The sequence below is a fragment of the Mirounga angustirostris genome, unplaced genomic scaffold (genome assembly GCF_029215605.1).
Source record: "Mirounga angustirostris isolate CCGP_5_RB_7025 unplaced genomic scaffold, mMirAng1.0.hap1 SCAF_10, whole genome shotgun sequence".
Classification (NCBI taxonomy): domain Eukaryota; kingdom Metazoa; phylum Chordata; class Mammalia; order Carnivora; family Phocidae; genus Mirounga; species Mirounga angustirostris.
The window spans coordinates 20,326,190-20,344,051 of record NW_026991718.1 but is presented as its reverse complement, the minus strand read 5'-3'; the positions used below and the strand labels follow the sequence as shown (position 1 = coordinate 20,344,051).

The 17,862-nt window shown below is 42.7% G+C and overlaps 1 protein-coding gene and 1 pseudogene across 4 annotated transcripts in view; one reads left to right on the top strand and one right to left on the bottom strand.

Moving 5' to 3' along the window:
* The first annotated feature begins 326 nt into the window (after nt 1–326).
* ASXL2 (ASXL transcriptional regulator 2) overlaps nt 327–17,862 on the top strand; it is a 148,956-nt gene continuing 131,420 nt past the window's right edge. Inside the window, exons 1-2 of one of the 4 annotated variants that reach the window (XM_064571951.1) lie at nt 327–711; nt 1,339–1,419. In XM_064571951.1, coding sequence (XP_064428021.1) covers nt 655–711; nt 1,339–1,419 — 138 coding nt within the window. In that variant the 5' untranslated portion in view covers nt 327–654. Of the gene's footprint in view, nt 712–1,072; nt 2,277–17,862 lie in introns of all 4 variants that reach the window. The other 3 variants (XM_064571953.1, XM_064571952.1, XM_045884223.3) reach the window with 3 other exon arrangements.
* On the bottom strand, nt 12,584–12,861 carry LOC123842249 (NADH dehydrogenase [ubiquinone] 1 alpha subcomplex subunit 1-like; annotated as a pseudogene).

Genomic DNA, 17,862 nt, shown 5'->3' with positions numbered 1-17,862 from the left:
GACGAGGCTTGTTGAAAGTGAGAGCTGGGAGGGTCGCCCCTTGAGTGAAAAGTCTGGCTCTTCCAAGGCTCTAAGACCACCGCTGCGCCCAGCACGCGGTCAGAATCCGCTCAATAAACCTTCCGGGACGGATCAAGTTCCGCTTCCGCAGGCAGATTTTTTTCTGTAGGCGTGAGCACAGGACGGCCGACGCACTTCAGCGTCGGACCTCCCTCCCGCGCATGCTCCAAAGGATAGGCGGAGAGCGGAAGGGCGGGGGAGGGAGGAGACGCAGCTGACCGCCGGCTCGTTCGCCCTGCAGGCCCTCGCGGGAGGCGGGGGCGCGCGCGCGCATGCTCGCGCGGCCGGTTGCGTACAGTAGTGACGGTCGCGCGGGAGCGGTCACGTGACCGTAGCGGCTGCCTGTACAGTAAGGACCCAATATGGCAGCGGCGGTAGCAGTGGCAACGGCAGCAGGAGGACCGGCCGCCCCATAGACCCCCGCCCCCCCGCGCACCACCCCCGTCGCTTCCTCTGCTTGGGTGCTCCTCCGCCCTGACTTCCCCTTTCTCCCACCTTTCCCGGCACCGCGGGAAAAGCATCGCAGGGCAGAGCAGGCAGGGAGGGCGGCCGGAGCCCGGACACGGGAGCCTCCCAGTCAGTTCAAGACCCGACATGAGGGAAAAGGGCCGTAGGAAGAAGGGCAGGACCTGGGCGGAGGCCGCCAAGACGGTAAGGGGGAGGGAGCGAAGGGGAAGCCCGGGAGAATTTTGTTCCCTCGCCGCCTGCCGGTCGCAGGGGAAGGGAGGTCATTGGCTCAGCGACCCGGCTGAAGGGGGCACAAAACCGCGCGGAGAGGGCGGCGGTTAGTGTCGGGGTTGTGATCCCTGTGGAAATGGAGGCGCCCAGCGGAAGAGGGTCGCCGCGGGGCTGTGGCTTCTCCCTGCGTCTGCGACGAGTCCCCTTGGTGTTTTGAAGCTGCCTTTCGGGGTCACGTCGCTCTCACCTCCACTCTGTGGTAGCTCCCGCCCCGGCCTGGGGAAGTCTGTTGTGCTTGCACAGTAACCGGTTCTTCTCCCTTGTGCGGCTGAAGAGCCCCCATTGGATGCAGATAGGAGAAGGCTTGTGCGTGCACCCAGCCCCGGAAAGAAGAGAGGAGCGCTGGATCTTGGTAGAATTTACCCGCTATAGCGGACATGCCGCCTGACCCCGGGTCCCCCGCTCGTCTGGGCTCCCAGATCCAACGTGAGGTCACGAGGCTCATGTTTTTGTTTGCTGTTGAAAGCTGAAAGTGCAAGAGGTGTTTAGAAACGAAGTAACAGGTGGGACTTGTAGAATTTTTTTTTTCTGTTTCCGTAGGGACCTACTCTGAACAAGGCAGCAATGCATGGTGGGACGTGTAGTTTACCCGGCCTTGACTTTTCCGTAGCTAAAGTGATGGTGGGTACACGAAGTTGTAATTAGTAGGTAAAACCATCTTTTTTTTTTTTTTTTCCTTTTTCAATAACGAGGCTTAGAGGTAGGATTTAAGTAATCAGTGAGACTTTCATTGTGTTGTATGAAAAAATGAAAAGCGTGTATGTATGTAGAAATGAAACATTAGGAGACGCAGCAGAAAAGTAATAGGACTTTCAAACAGCATGTTAGTGTTGGAAAGTTTGAAAGTGTGGAGACATTATCTTTAATGGTGAATCATGTCAGTAATACTTGTATAATATGGAGAACCCTTCTAAATGAACCTTTTTTATATGATATACGGTTTATTTTTTAAATGAGGTTTTTTTTTACTGATTATGAAAGTAATAAATGTAAACTGTGGGAGAATTTGGAAGATTATAGGAACGTATAAAGAAGAAAATAAGAAATCACGTATTTCACCCCTCAACTATATCTGTTAATGTTTTGTTATCATCCAGTCTTTTTAATTTATTTCCCCACATTTGGATCCTGCTGTTTATTCAATCTTATGCATTTTTGTAAACCTTGTGCATTTGTTTTGTAAATTTGATGTGATAGGGGATTGATGAGTCTTAAGCTTGTATTTCTGTTTTAGTTGGAAATGTGAAAAAGTTAGTGAATAAATAAAAGCACATTTTATTTATTGAGTGTTTTCACTTAACAGTCTCTCTTCATAATTGTGACTGTGCTGATAGTTTCCTTCTGAAAGATAAACTCTAGAAATTTTTTTGGTGGTGAGGAAATTGCTGCTTCACAGAAGGCTGTTACACTTTCTTCTACTTGATGAATACCTCAAGACTTTTTCTTTTTATCAAAAAGATGGCAAATTTTAATTATAGGTAAGCAGACCACAACCCTAATTATGTTCATTAAGTCTCTAGAATCTTAAGAGTACTTTTGAATTATGATCTCTTTGGATAAACTAGTCTAATCATTAGGAAATTGTGACAAGTAGGAAAAACTTGCATCTGCTGTTTAGATTTTCCTTTTTTTAAAAGATTTTGTTTATTTGACAGAGCTGGAGAGCACAGGCAGGGGGAGTGGCACAGGGAGAGGCAGAAGCAGGCCCCCTGCTGAGCAGGGAGTCTGACTTGCGGCTCAATCCCAGGCTGAAGGCAGATGTTTAACTAACTGAGCCACACAGGCACCCCTAGATTTTCCTTTAATTAACATATTTGTTCATTCATAATAAGCATTTCATGCCTAACTAGATATGTGAAAAATAGTATCTAAAAGATGGAAAGGCTAGTTTATTAAGTAGAGTACTGAGTGAGTTCTTGAAGGGGTCAGTATATTACTGGCTTGGTATTATTATTTGGTTCTGGCAAATGTAAGGCCTCAATCTTAGTAAAAATGAATTTTAGAAGGAGAATGGTGATACTAAAACTTTTTTTTTCCTAGTAGCCAAAATGTAAAAAAACCATCCTACTCACTTTGGTTTGGTTTATCATCTATAAAGGGAGGAATTAAACTAAACCTCTGTATTCAAAAGATTTCCATCTGTAGGAAGCACTATTATTTATTTATTTATTTATTTATTTTAAAAAGATTTTATTTATTTATTAGAGAGAGAGAGAGCGCACATGAGAGGGGGGAGGGGCAGATGGAGAAGCAGATTCCCTGCTGAGCAGGGAGCCCGATGCCAGACTCCATCCTGGGACTCCAGGATCATGACCTGAGCCAAAGGCAGTGGCTTAACCAACTGAACCACCCAGGCGCCCAGGAGGGACTATTTAGAAGTAAAATTAGAGGAAGTAGATAAAAGTATATTTTTAATATTTCAGAATAATGAGATCAGAAAATTAGTAATTTGACAAATGGAAGTAACTTTGACCTAAATTAAGAAATGTAGCATATAAGATCAACAGGGCTAGGAGAAGTATGTCTTAAGAAACTTATTTCATAGGCATTAAGGTCAAATGTTCTAGGAACAGAGTTTCAGCAAGGAAAGAATAAAATTATTTACGAAAATAAGCAGTATCTGCTGCTTGTTTCATTGTGTGTACCTGCATTGTAGAGCTGTCCTGTTTTAGGGAACACGATTAAAATGGGGTTGTATTTCTTTTTTCTGTTTTTAAGATTTTATTTATTTATTTGACAGAGAGAGAGATAGCGAGAGAGGAAATACAAGCAGGGGGAATGGGAGAGGGAGAAGCAGGCTTCACGCCGAGCAGGGAGCCCGATGCGGGGCTTGATCCCAGGACCCTGAGATCATGACCTGAGGCGAAGGCAGACGCTTAATGACTGAGCCACCCAGGCGCCCCAAAATGGGGTTGTATTTCTGACCAATAGTGTAGCAACAGATAAATAAAATTAATTATATATGTATATATACATGTATGATATGGAGGGTATGTGTGTGGATGTGTGAGAGCTATGGATTGATGTAAGGTTATTATGAACAATCTGAAAAATCAAGATAAGATTCATAATTACTGTAAGATAGTAAAATTATTCCAAAAGACTGATTAAATATAGAGTATATAGATTGGTTTCAATAACTAGGGACACCAGACAGACGGATAATGGAGTTGAGATTCCACAGAACTTGAATGCTCATTCATTACACTGGACCATCTCCCTACTGATCTTATATTTGCCCTATATAAATACCCTAGTTATAAAAAGCATTACTCAAATATTTAGTTAATAGTCGTACATGTTTTAAATTTTAAGGGTGGCAGTGATGGTGATGAAATGATTTGGAATTAGATCTGTAGTATATAGTGTGCCAGAGATCTTAAGAATTATTACAGTGATTTTAGAACTGTGCACAAAGTTATGCTCATTCTTTAAACAAAGCAAAAACAAAACAGAAACAAAAAACCTTGATCACCTAAAGGGCGCCTGGGTGGCTCAGATGGTTAAGCCTCTGCCTTCCGCTCAGGTCATGATCTCAGGGTCCTGGGATCGAGTCCCGCATCGGGCTCCCTGCTCCTTGGGAGCCTGCTTCTCCCTCTGCCTCTCTCTCTCTCTCTCTGTCTCTCATGAATAAATAAATAAAATCTTTAAAAACAAAAACAAAAACCAAAAAACACCTTGATCACCTAAATATATAATGACATCCCTGAGGAATTTAGCTGTTTTTATAAAGCAGAGCTTTTGAGATAGTACAATCTTGTTGATCCTGTTTTCTCTTTTGACTTTTTCTTTGTTATGCACCACAACTAGGGAAGCATTGTCCTAAAAGGACAAGTTTGTTGTAATTGTAAGTAGAATGGACAGAGAGGCAGACCTTAGAGATTGTACACTAGAGGTAACTTTGGATATCTTGGGAATAAGGTGGTCAGGTATGAGAAGTGAAGTATGGGTGTTAGAGGTGAGGAGCACAGCAGTCTATCTTGTAGATCTTTAGCATGTGGTTTGTAGACTGAAAAAAAGGTGGGGGGGGCCCTGGGTGGCTCGGTCGTTAAGCGTCTGCCTTCGGGTCAGTTCATGATCCCAGGGTCCTGGGATCGAGCCCCGCATCAGGCTCCCTGCTCAGCAGGAAGCCTACTTCTCCCTCTCCTACTCCCTCTGCTTGTGTTCCCTCTCTCCCTCTGTCTCTGTCTGTCAAATAAATAAAAATCTTAATCTTTTTTTTTTAAGATTTTATTTATTTGACAGAGACAGATAGTGACAGAGATAGCGAGAAAGAGCACAAGCAGGGGGAGAGGCAAAGGGAGAGGGAGAAGCAGGCTCCCTGTGGAGCAGGGAACGGGACGTGGGGCTCGATCCCAGGAAGGACCCTGGGATTGTGACCTGAGCTGAAGGCAGACGCTTAACGACTGAGCCACCCAGGGACCCCTAAATAAATAAAATCTTTAAAAAAAAAAAAAAAAAAGGTTAAAAAAAGGTGGGTTTTTTTTTTGGCAGGGGGAGGATGCTATCTATATAGATTTCCCTTAGTGGTTAATATGATTTTGAATGTACATAGATTTTTATTTTTGTCATTTACTTAAAGTTATTTAACTTTGGGGAATAAGATGGAAGATAGAAAATTTCTGTTAAGGGAGTAATCAGAGGCTAATTACTTTGTGTAGGAAGTATAGAATATGGAAAGTAACTAAAAATATAATGGGGATACCTGGGTGGCTTAGTTGGTTAGAGCGTCTGACTCTTGATTTCACTCAGGTTATGATCTCAGGGTTGTGAGATCAAGCCCTGTGAAAGGCTCCCACTAAGTCCTGGAGCCTGCTTAAGATTCTCTCTCTCCCTTTCCCTCTGTCTCCACCCTCCCCCGCATGCGCACACACAGGCTTGCGTGGGCCTGCTCTCTCTCTAAAAAAATATAATGATAAAAATATATAATGAATAGAAAGATGATTAGGAAAAAATCTAAACAAAATAGCCTTTAGAAAAAAATACAAGTCTTAGAAATTATCAGGACCCTTAATCTTTATTGTGAGTAATTTTTTTCTTAAAAATTATAAATACAGGGGGGCGCCTGGGTGGCTCAGTCGTTAAGCGTCTGCCTTCGGCTCAGGTCAGGATCCCAGGGTCCTGGGATCGAGCCCCGTGTCGGGCTCCCTGCTCTGCGGGAAGCCTGTTTCTCCCTCTCCCACTCCCCCTGCTTGTGTTCCCTCTCTCGCTGTGTCTCTCTCTGTCAAATAAATAAATAAAATCTTTAAAAAAATATATATATATAAATACAGGGGCACCTGGGTGGCTCGGTTGTTAAGCGGCTGCCTTCGGCTTGGGTTATGATCCCAGGGTCCTGGAATCGAGCCCCACATCATGCTCCTTGCTCAGTGGGGATCCTGCTTCTCCCTCTCCCTCTGCCTGCCACTCCCCTGCTCCTGCTCTCTCTCTGTGTGTCAAATAAATAAATAAAATCTTAAAAAAAAATTACTGTGGCACCTGGTTGGCTCGGTCAGTTGGACAGCTGCCTTTGGCTGGGGTCGTGATCCCAGGGTCCTCCTATTGAGCCCCTTGTTGAGCCCCTTGTCGAGCCTCTTGTCGAGCCTCTTGTCAAGCTCCCTGCTCTGCGGGGAGCCTGCTTCTCCTCCTCCCTGGCTTGTGCTCTCTCTCTCTCTCTCTCTCTCTCTCTGTCTCTCAAATAAATAAATAAAATCCTTAAAAAGTTAAAAATGAAAATAAATTATAAATACAGACTTAAAAGCCAGGCCTGGTTATGTCCCTTTGGATGTATACTGACCAGTCCAGAGTCCTCTTTAGTCTGTATTTGTATTGTATTTGTAGTTGTATTAGAATCTCCAGGAGAGAGCGTGCATATTTGAAAACATAGTAAATCTATTGTTTTTATAATACAGACTGTGGAAGGTAAAACTGGGCAAAGTCTTGATTTGTGGAATATATGGAAAATAGGGTGAGAAAGCATTGTAGGGACCATGGGTTAAAAATTGAGAAACTACTCTGATCCATAATTACAAAATACTAACTGCATATTTATATTTATTATTTCAGCTTTATGGAGGTATAATTGGCAAAAAATTGTAAGATGCTTGATACATTCATGAAGTTGCTATTTGCAAGTCTATTTGTGCTAGGTGATTTGATGTAACACTCTTTACTTGACTGATCTTACTTCTTTCCATAGGATTAAAGTTCCCCTGTGTTTCCTGTCTTGAAGTTTGGTTATTTTCAGTTCACCCTTCCTTCTGTCCTATTTTTATGTGCCTGCTTTATTTTTTTAATTTATTTTTTTTAAGATTTTATTTATTTATTTGACAGAGAGAGACACAGCGAGAGAGGGAACACAAGCAGGGGGAGTGGGAGAGGGAGAAGAAGGCTTCCCGAAGCAGAGCAGGGAGCCTGATGCGCGGGGCTCGATCCCAGGACTCTGGGATCATGACCTGAGCCGAAGGCAGACGCTTAATGACCGAGCCACCCAGGCACCCCAATATAGGTGGTTTTTTTTAAAGTGTGGGTTTTTTTTTTTTTAGATTTTATTTATTTATTTGACAGAGAGACACAGTGAGAGAGGGAACACAAGCAGGGGGAGTGGGAGAGGGAGAAACAGGCTTCCCACAGAGCAGGGAGCCCGATGCAGGGCTCGATCTCAAGAAGATCCCAGGGCCCTGGGATTATGACCTGAGCTGAAGGCAGATGCTTAACGACTGAGCCCCTATAGATTTTTTTCTTTTTCAAAGATTTTATTTATTTATTTGACACAGAAAGACATCTAGAAAGGGAACACAAGCAGGGGGAGTGGGAGAGGGAGAAGCAGGCTTCCCGCTGAGCAGGGAGCCCGATGCGGGGCTCAATCCCAGGACCCTGGGATCACGACCTGAGCTGAAGGCAGACGCCTAACGACTGAGCCACGTAGGCGCCCCAGTTTTTTTCTTTAATAAATACTTCAGTATCTAAATGTGGGCAAATATGTATGTATGTATGTACATTGTATGTGTGCAGGTGCACGTGCATTTGTGTGAGTGGAATAGTTACAGAGTTTGTAAACTTGAGTTTGTGCCAATTTATATTCCCCTCCAAAATTTTGAAGGTTACTATTTTTTTCCTACTTTTCTCTTTTCCAAGGAATTTAGCAATCTTTACACTTTGCCATTTTGATATACATTTCTTTTTTTAATTAAAAAAAATTTTTTTTTAAAGATTTTATTTATTTATTTGAGAGAGAGAGAATGAGAGACAGAGAGCATGAGAGGGAGGAGGGAGAAGTAGACTCCCTACCGAGCAGGGAGCCCGATGCGGGACTTGATCCCGGGAATCCAGGATCATGACCTGAGCCGAAGGCAGTCACTTAACCAACTGAGCCACCCAGGCGCCCCCCAAAAATTTTTTTTATTAACATATAATGTATTATTTGTTTCAGAGGTACAGGTCTGTGATTCATCGGTCTTACACGGTTCATAGCGCTCACCATAGCACATACCTTCCATCACCCAGCCACCTCATCCCTCCCACCCCCCTCCACTCCAGCAACCCTCAGTTTGTTTCCTGAGATTAAGAGCCTCTTATGGTTTGTCTCCCTCTCTGGTTTCGTCTTGTTTCATTTTTCCCTCCTTTCCCCTAAGATCCTCTGTCTTGTTTCTCAAATTCTTCATATCAGTGAGATCATATGATAATTGTCTTTCTTTGATTGACTTATTTCGCTTAGCATAATACCCTCTCGTTCCATCCACGTCCTTGCAAATGGCAAGATTTCATTTTTTTGATGGCTGCATAATATTCCATTGTATATATATACCACGTCTTCTTTATCCGTTCATCTGTTGATGGACATCTAGGCTCTTTCCATAGTTTGGCTATTGTGGACATTGCTGCTATAAACATTGGGGTGCATGTGCCCCTTCAGATAACTACATTTGTATCTTTGGGGTAAATACCCAGTAGTGCAATTGCTGGGTCGTAGGGTAGCTCTATTTTTCAACTTACTGAGGAACCTCCATACTTTTTCCAGAGTGGCTGCACCAGCTTGCATTCCCACCAACAGTGTAAGAGGGTTCCCTTTTCTCTGCATCCTCGCCACCATCTGTTGTTTCCTGACTTAATTTTAGCCATTCTGACTGATGTAATTGATATACATTTCTTTTGTTCAGTAGAACTTAGTGGAAATGTTCTATATCTGTACTGTGCAACACAGTAACAGCTAGTCCTATGTGGCCATTGAGCACTTGAAATGTGGCTAGTGTGAGTAAGGAACTGAATTTTGAATTTTTTAAAAAAATTTTATTTATTAGAACACGCACACACAAGTAGGCAAAGGGGCAGGCATAGGGAGAGGGAGAAGTAGGCTCCCCGATAAGCAGAGTCTGATGCGGGATTCGATCCCAGTACCCTGGAATCATGACCTGAGCTGACGGCAGAGGGTTAACTGACAGAGCCACCTGCGTGCTCCTGATTCTTTTTTTAATTTTTATTTATTTATTTTAAGATTTTACTTATTTATTTGACAGCGACAGCGAGAGAGGGAACACAAGCAGAGGGAGTGGGAGAGGGAGAAGCAGGCTCCCCGCTGAGCAGGGAGCCGGATGCGGGGCTCTATCCCAGGACCCTGGGATCATGACCTGAGCCAAAGGCAGACGCTTAACGACTGAGCCACCCAGGTGCCCTCGGATTCTTTTTTTTAAATAAAGATTTTATTTATTTGAGAGAGAGCTCATAAGAGAGAGAGGGAGAGAGAGAGGGAGAGGGAGAAGCAGACTCCTTGCTGAGCAGGGAGCCTGATGATGTGATGATGTGGGGTTCCATCCCAGGACCCTGGGATTGTGACTGGAGCTGAAGGCAGACACTTAACTGACTGAGTTACCCAGGCTGAATATTCAGTTGTCTTTAATTTTAATTTAAGTTTAAATAGCCTCATTTGTTTAATGGCTACCATTATTGGACAGTGCAATTATAAAGTAACTTCCTATACTTATTGACTATCTGGATATTTTTCAGTAAACTTGTCTGTTCAGATCTTTTGCCTTTTGTTTTTCTTTCTGAAGGAAATAGTTTTTTGTCAGTGGTGCAGATCTCATTTCCATTTTTGTTTTTTGATTTGACTGATTTAGGCTTTTTTTTTTCCTGTCCATACATTTTTAATTGTAATGTAAACAGATTTATCAGTCTTTACCTTTTATGCTTTTCTAGGTTTTGAGTCGTTTTCCCCACTTAAAGATTATGAATTGAGTATAAATTTTTTTTTAAGATTTATTTATCAGAGAGTGAGAGAGCGCACACGAGAGCCCCTGAGCAGGGGGAGGGGCAGAGGGCAAGGGAGAGGAGAATGTCCCAGGATCCTGAGATCGTGTCCCGAGCCGAAATCAGGAGTTAGGAGTTCAACTGGCTGAGCTACCCAGGCACCCTAAATTGAGTGTAAATTAAAAAAATTAGCTTCAGGGGCGCCTGTGTGGCGCAGTCGTTAAGCGTCTGCCTTCGGTTCAGGTCATGATCTCAGGGTCCTGGGATTGAGCCCCGCATTGGTCTCCCTGCTTCGCGGGAAGCCTGCTTCTCCCTCTCCCATTCCCCCTGCTTGTGTTCCTGCTCTCGCTCTCTCTCTCTCTGTCAAATAAATAAATAAAATCTTTAAAAAAAAAATTAGCTTCAAAGGCATATCTTCCTTAAATAAAATACATGTTTTATTGTGAACAAATAAGGGGAATTCAGTTAATATCTTAGACTGTACTGGTGGAAGAGAGATATTTTTTTTTTAAGGTTTTTTAATTTATTCATTCAAGGCACAGAGATACAGAGAGAGAGAGAGAATATGAGCAGGGGGAGAAGCAGGCCGCCCTCTGAGGAGGGAGCCTGATGCGGGGCTCGATCCCAGGACGCTGGGATCATGACCTGAGCCGAAGGCAGATGCTTAACCATCTGAGCCACCGAGGCGCCCCCCCCCCCCTTTTTTTTAAAGTAGGCACAAGACCCTGGGAATAAGAGTTGCATGCTCTACCAGCTAAGCCATCCAGATGCCCCTAAAGGGAGACTTTTTTTTTTTTTTTTAAGATTTTATTTATTTATTTGACAGAGAGAGACACAGCGAGAGAGGGAATACAAGCAGGGGGAATGGGAGAGGGAGAAGCAGGCTTCCAGCGGAGCAGGGAGCCCGATGCGGGGCTCAATCCCAGGACCCTGGGATCATGACCTGAGCCGAAGGCAGACGCCCAACGACTGAGCCACCCAGGCGCCCCTAAAGGGAGACCTTTACATGTTTCTGTCTGCAGAGCTTAACTCACTTTTTTGCATGAGTGCTAAGTATTTTTTTTCCCCCCACCATTTTTTATTGGAGATAAAAAAGAAGACCTTGTTCTCACTTTCAGGAGAGCACAATTTGAATAAAGTTAGTCAACTATAATCAGTATTGTTTGCTAGGAAAACTGGTCAAGTAACTCTTGTTTTGAGAAAGAAAATTATTCCCAGACACACCAGGGTATCCAAAGACCCTTTTGAGTTACAGTTGGACATGGGGAATTTTCTTTACTTTACTTTTTTAAAATTTAGAGAGAGAGAGAGAGAGAGAGCACATACACATGGGTTGGGGGGGGAAGGAGAGGGAGAATCTTAAGCAGACTGGAGCACCATGTGAGGCTTGATCCCACGATCCTAAGATCACCCTGAGATTACTACCTGAGCCAAAATCAAGAGTCTGGCTCTTAACCGAGCTCCCAGGCATCCCTTGACATTGGGAAATTTCTGTGATAATTCTTACTTCTGACCTTGCTTAAGAAAGCTAAAATTGGTTAATGCACATGTATTTAGTAACACAAAATCTTATAGTGTCTTTTGAGTAATTTGATCCATCTTTTGGTAAAAATAATGTGAAGACTTTTCATTTGAAAATTCTTTGGCTACTGACATTTAAAACCTGATACTTCCTTTTAGAATGGACTGTCATTGGAGTTCACAGCTTGGGATGTCCCAAATCATCTTTAATCTTTAACCCACTGATGTCTGAATTATTTAGTAGCTGGTTTAGCTATACTCAGTTTCAAATAAAGTGCTTAATGGTGTTAGTGACTTATTTCTAAATTGTAATGTAAAAATTTTAATGTGTTCCTGTTGATTTATGGAGATTAGTATCCTGTATCAATTGAGTGGTTCAGACAAATTTTTTAAAATGATTTATTTACTTATTTTGGAGGTAGAGATGGATGGGGAGAAGGGACAGAGGGAGAGTGAGAGAGAAAATCTCAAGCAGACTCCCCACTGAGTGGGGAGCCTGATGCGGGGCTTGATCCCAGGACCCTGAGATCATGACCTGAGCCCAAATCAAGAGTTGGATCCTTAACCGACTGAGCCACCCAGACGCCCCCAATTTTTTATATTTAAATGGATTTTACCCATGAAACATATTAATGTATTAGGAAAGATTTTCTCTCCTGTATTGTGTGTGTAATGTAAAAAAGAGTTGGATTACAAGATAAAGGTAATAAGAAAGACAGTTTTCATTTATTTTTTTTAAATATTTTTAAAAGATTTTATTTATTTGAGAGAGAGAGAGAGCACATGAGAGGGGGGAGGGTCAGAGGGAGAAGCAGACTCCCCGCCGAGCAGGGAGCCCAATGCGGGACTTGATCCCGGGACTCCAGGATCATGACCTGAGCCAAAGGCAGTCACTTAACCAACTGAGCCACCCAGGCGCCCAAAGAAAGACAGTTTTCAGATATATCAATCACTCAATAAAGACATAATAGGTAAAATAGGACTATTTTTTTATATTACTTTTTTGTTTTTATTATGCACTACATTAATACACTGCATAACCTTCTAGAAGGGGTAGATGAGTATGACTGAGTTATTTTTCATCAATCAGGAAAATGCTTCCTTAATCGATATTCTCCAAACCCTTTGACACATAGTAACAATTAACTCCAGAGACCTGCCTATCTCTTTGCATCAGACTCCACTGATATGGATAATAGGCAACCCTTTTTTTTCCTTGCCCCCGTTACTGAACTTGTGGATGTGTGCCGTGGCTATGCCGGGGATGTCCAAGCACACGGCCATGACACCGATCCCGGGCAGGATCTTGAACCACATCGCAGTGCGGTTGCCAGAGCCAAAAAAATATAGGACTATTTGTTTAAAGATTTATTTATTTTATTTTGGCAGGGAGGGACAGAGGGAGAGGGAGAGTCTTTTTTTTTTTTTTTTAAAGATTTTGTTTATTTATTTGACAGAGAGAGATACACAGCGAGAGAGAGAACACAAGCAGGGGGAGTGGGAGAGGGAGAAGCAGGCTCCCCGCAGAGCAGGGAGCCCGATGCGGGGCTCGATCCCAGGACTCTGGGATCATGACCTGAGCCGAAGGCAGACGCTTAACGACTGAGCCACCCAGGCGCCACCGAGGGAGAGAGAGTCTTAAGCAGATTCTGCGTTGAGCGAGGAGCCTGATTCCAGGCTCAGTCTCAGGATCCTGAGGTCGTGACCTGAGCCGAAATCAAGAGTTGGACTAAACCACACAGTCGCCCCTGGACAGGTTATTTGTATTTGTGTTTTTATTATTATTATTTTAAAAGATTTTATTTATTTATTTGACAGAGAGAGAGAGCACAAGCAGGGGGAGCAGCAGGCAGAGGGAGAGGGAGAAGCAGGCTCCCTGCCAAGCAGGGAGCCCAACATGGGGCTGGATCCCAAGTCCCCGGGATCATGACCCGAGCTGAAGGCAGATGCTTAACCGACTGAGCCACCCAGGCGCCCCTGGACAGGTTATTTATTTATATTTATTTATTTATTTACTTACTTTTTAAAGATTTTATTTATTTGAGAGAGAAAGAATGAGAGAAAGAGAGCATGAGAGCGGGGAGGGTGAGAGGGAGAAGCAGGTTCCCCGCTGAGCTGGGAGCCTGATGTGGGACTCGATCGCAGGACTCCAGGATCATTACCTGAGCTGAAGGCAGTTGCTTAACTAACTGAGCCACCCAGGCACCCTGGACATGTTATTTAAACCAGTGTTCAAATAGTAATGTAAGAATCATCTGGGGAGCTTATTATAATATATATATATATTTTAAAAAAATTTATTTTTAAGTAGTCTACACCCAATGTGGGGCTCGAACTCACAACCCTAAGATTGGGTCACATGCTCGACAGACTGAGAAAGCCAGATGCCCCATATAATGCAGATTTTTATTAAGTAGGTCTGCAGTGTAGCCAGAGACTCTGCATTTCTTTCTTTCTTACTTTTTTTTTTTTTTAAGATTTATTCATTTATTTATTTGAGAGTGAGCAAGTGGGGGCAGGAGCAGAGGGAGCAGGACAAGCAGACTCTGCACTCAGTGCAGAGCCCAACGTGGGGCCCAATCTCAACCTCGAGATCACGACCTGAGCCAGAACCAAGAGTCAGATGCCCAACCTACTGAGCCACCTAGGCACCCCCAGAGAGTCTGCATTTCTTTAAAGATTTTTTTATTTATTCATTCGAGACACACAGATACAGAGAGAGAAAGAGCACGGGCAGGGGGAGAGGCAGAGGGAGAAGCAGGCTCCCCACGAGCCAGGAGCCAGATGTGGGGCTGGATCCCAGGACCCTGAGATCATGACCCGAGCCGAAGGCAGACGCTTAACAACTGAGCCACTCAGGCGCCCTGAGAGTCTGCATTTCTTTTTTTTTTTTTTAAAGGATTTATTTATTTGAGAGAGAGAGAATGAGAGACAGAAAGCATGAGAGGGAAGAGGGTCAGAGGGAGAAGCAGACTCCCCGCCGAGCAGGGAGCCTGATGTGGGACTCGATCCCGGGACACCAGGATCATGACCTGAGCCGAAGGCAGTCGCTTAACCAACTGAGCCACCCAGGCGCCCGAGAGTCTGCATTTCTAACAAGTTCCCAGGCCATGCTGGTGCTTTGGTCTAAGGACCACATTTGGAGTTGTAGGGATTTAACTAAGCTTTCTCAATTTTCCTGATGTTAAAATAGAGATAATAATAGAACTTACCATTTGGGGTGTTAGGTGATCAGGTTAGAATGTATGAAAAGTTCCTTGTACAATGCCTAGTATAAGTACTGTTTGTTGATGTTACTGAAAAGTTAATAAATACATATTTTTTGTTTTGTTTTATGTTTTTCGCATGGGAAAACTAAATATTGTGAAGTTATTTCTTAGCAAATAAGCACAGGTTTGAGACTATTCTAATGAAAAGCCTTTAACCTTAGGGACCCCATTGGCCAGTTGTTTCCCTGGGTGAATGTGGAATCACACAGAGACTTAAACTAGCTCTGAACAACTTTGGGAACTCACTGAAAGATCCATCTCCTCCTTCGGGAGATTCTGCACAAAATCCCACTCTTTACTTAGACATTGTGAACTGCCTGTGGAGAGGGCCATGTGGCAAGGAGTGGCAGGCAACCTCTAGGAGCTGAGTGACTCCTGTCCAAGAGCCAGCATGGAAACAGAAAGAGACTTGAAACCTGCCAACAAGTAAGCTTGTTAGTAGGCTTGGAAAAGAACCCAAAGCCTCAGATGAGTTCACAGTCCCAGATTTCAGCCTAGTGAGACCCTAAGTGGAAGACTCAGTTAATCCATGCTCAGAATCCTGACAACATAGAAATAGAGATAGGATCGCCTGGCTGGCTCAATCAGAAGAGCTTGCGATTGGGGCACCTAGATGGCTCAGTCGTTAAGCATCTGCCTTCAGCTGGGGTCGTGATCCCGGGGTCCTGGGATCGAGCCCCGCATCGGGCTCCCTGCTCTGCGGGAAGCCTGCTTCTCCCTCTCCCACTCCCCCTGCTTCTGTTCCCTCTCTCGCTGTGTCTCTCTCTGTCAAATAAATAAAAAATCTTAAAAAAAATTTTATGTTGTCTTAACCTAAGTTTCATGATTATAAATAATCGTAAAATAAGGGGCGCCTGCGTGGCTCAGTTGGTTAAGTGACTGCCTTCGGCTCAGGTCATGATCCCGGAGTCCTGGGATCAAGTCCCACATTGGGCTCCCGGCTCAGCGGGGAGCCTGCTTCTCCCTCTGACCCTCTCCCCTCTCATGCTGTTTCTCGCTCTCTCTCGCTCTCGCTCTCTAATAAATAAATAAAATCTTTAAAAAATAATCGCAAAATAAATTTGTGTTGTAGAGGCCATATAATAGCAAACTAGTAGTAATACTAAAATTTGGTGGAGAGGGGAGCATGGCAGGGTTGTTCTTAGAACATTTGGCCTGGGTATTAAGGGATGATGGATAATCAGGTGAATATGGGTAAGGGCATTTTAAGCAGAGGGAAGAGCCGAAAAGAGGGAAGACTAAAAAAATGCAGGGAATGTTTGATGCATGGCTAATTTACCTGTGAGTATCGTAAAGTATAGTGAAAGATAAGGCCAGAAAAGGTAGATTGGGGCCAAAATATGGAGAGTTGTAGAAGTTGGGCTGACAACTATTTTTATTCTAGGAGCGGTAGAGAATTTTTATGCAGGAGATAACATCACATCTGTATTTGAGCAGTTTGGGTCATTTGTAGGATTTATTGTTAGAGGGGTTTTGAGGGTTAGAGTAGGGCTGTCTTGAATTAAAAGGGTGTGGGGAGGTATACATTTTCTTCATATCATTCAGATTTTTTTCTCATTTTATATCTATTCTACCTACACCTATCCCATTTACAGTTCTCCAGCAGAAGCCTTTACTGAAGTTCTGCTAGTCTTCTGAAGTTTTCACACATACAGGAGGTTGTGGAATGCTGTTCAGCACAACAAAATGTTACTATGCTTGACATGAAAAAAGCAAAACTTTCCCAGTTACTCTAGCTCATGTTGATTTTTCTTATTTCTGGATTCCTGAGTGACTCTTCTTTCCATACCACTGTCCTCTGTACCCCTGGTCTTCAGGTTTGGGCAGGTGGTAAATCAGTCAGGCCTGCGTGTTGCACAATTCCCAAGAATGGCTCCGTACTGTGTTCTATGTGAATACTGTTCCCTGGAGTCAAATACCGCAGTAGCTTTGGGGTACATGCTGCTCTTTGTGAAAGCACCATTAAATATCGATTATTTCCCATTTTTTCATTTAGTACTGGATTTGCTTCATGTGTATTTCCCAGGTTTGTTTTCTAGCTGACAAGATGTAGCAAATGACACAGATTTAATGAAAATGATTGTTTTAACTTTCTGTGGACCTCCCACCAGGAATTTGTAGATTAATTCAAGGGGTTTTGAAAGTTGTCTATGAAGGATATTTAAGTTTTAATGCTTTAAAAGCTAATCTTAAAAGTTGTGTGAGCATGTTTGTGATTTGAATTGTGTGTGCCTTGAAACACTATAATTTGTAAATGGCTTTATTTTACTTTGTATCATTTTTAGATATTTTCTTAATATGTATTTAATCAAACATTTTTGTCAGTCTTCTTAATTACCTAGATGAGGTTTGACCACTTTATACATTTACTTCACTTTATTGTTTGTGAACTTTGTTTCAGAGTTAGGATTACTGTATTATTTTTTACTTTATTGAGATTTATTTATTATTGAAAAATAATTAACATACAATATTGTATTAGTTTCAGTTGTACAACAGTGATTCAGTATTTATATATATTATGAAATGTATATAATTTGTCATCATACAGAGTTTTACACTATCATTGACTGCATTCTCTATGCTCTACATTATATCCCTTTGTCTTATTTACTTTACAATTAGAAGATTGTACCTCTTAATCCCCTTCACCTGTTTGGCCCAGCCCCACTCCCCTTCCTGCTGGCAACCGTCAGTTTGTCACCTATATCTATGGGTCTGTTTCTCTTTGTTTTGTTGGTTGGGAAATCATACGGTATTTGTCTTTGCATTATTTCACTTAGCATAATACTGTTTAGGTCCATCCATGTTGAAATTTAAAATAAATATATTTTAGTTATAGTAATATATAACAGGTTTCCTTCATTTTGCAAAAGTTTCATGAATTATTTAAATTATAGAAATAATATTAACTTGGAAAAAATCACTTATTCTGTTATTTCCTTCTAGTCTTTGATACATTTTTTTCTGTGTGGTTGTAATTAGTCTCTCAGTTTCTATTCTGCTTTTTCATGTTAAAAAATACTTTTATGTGTCATTTTGTGGTATT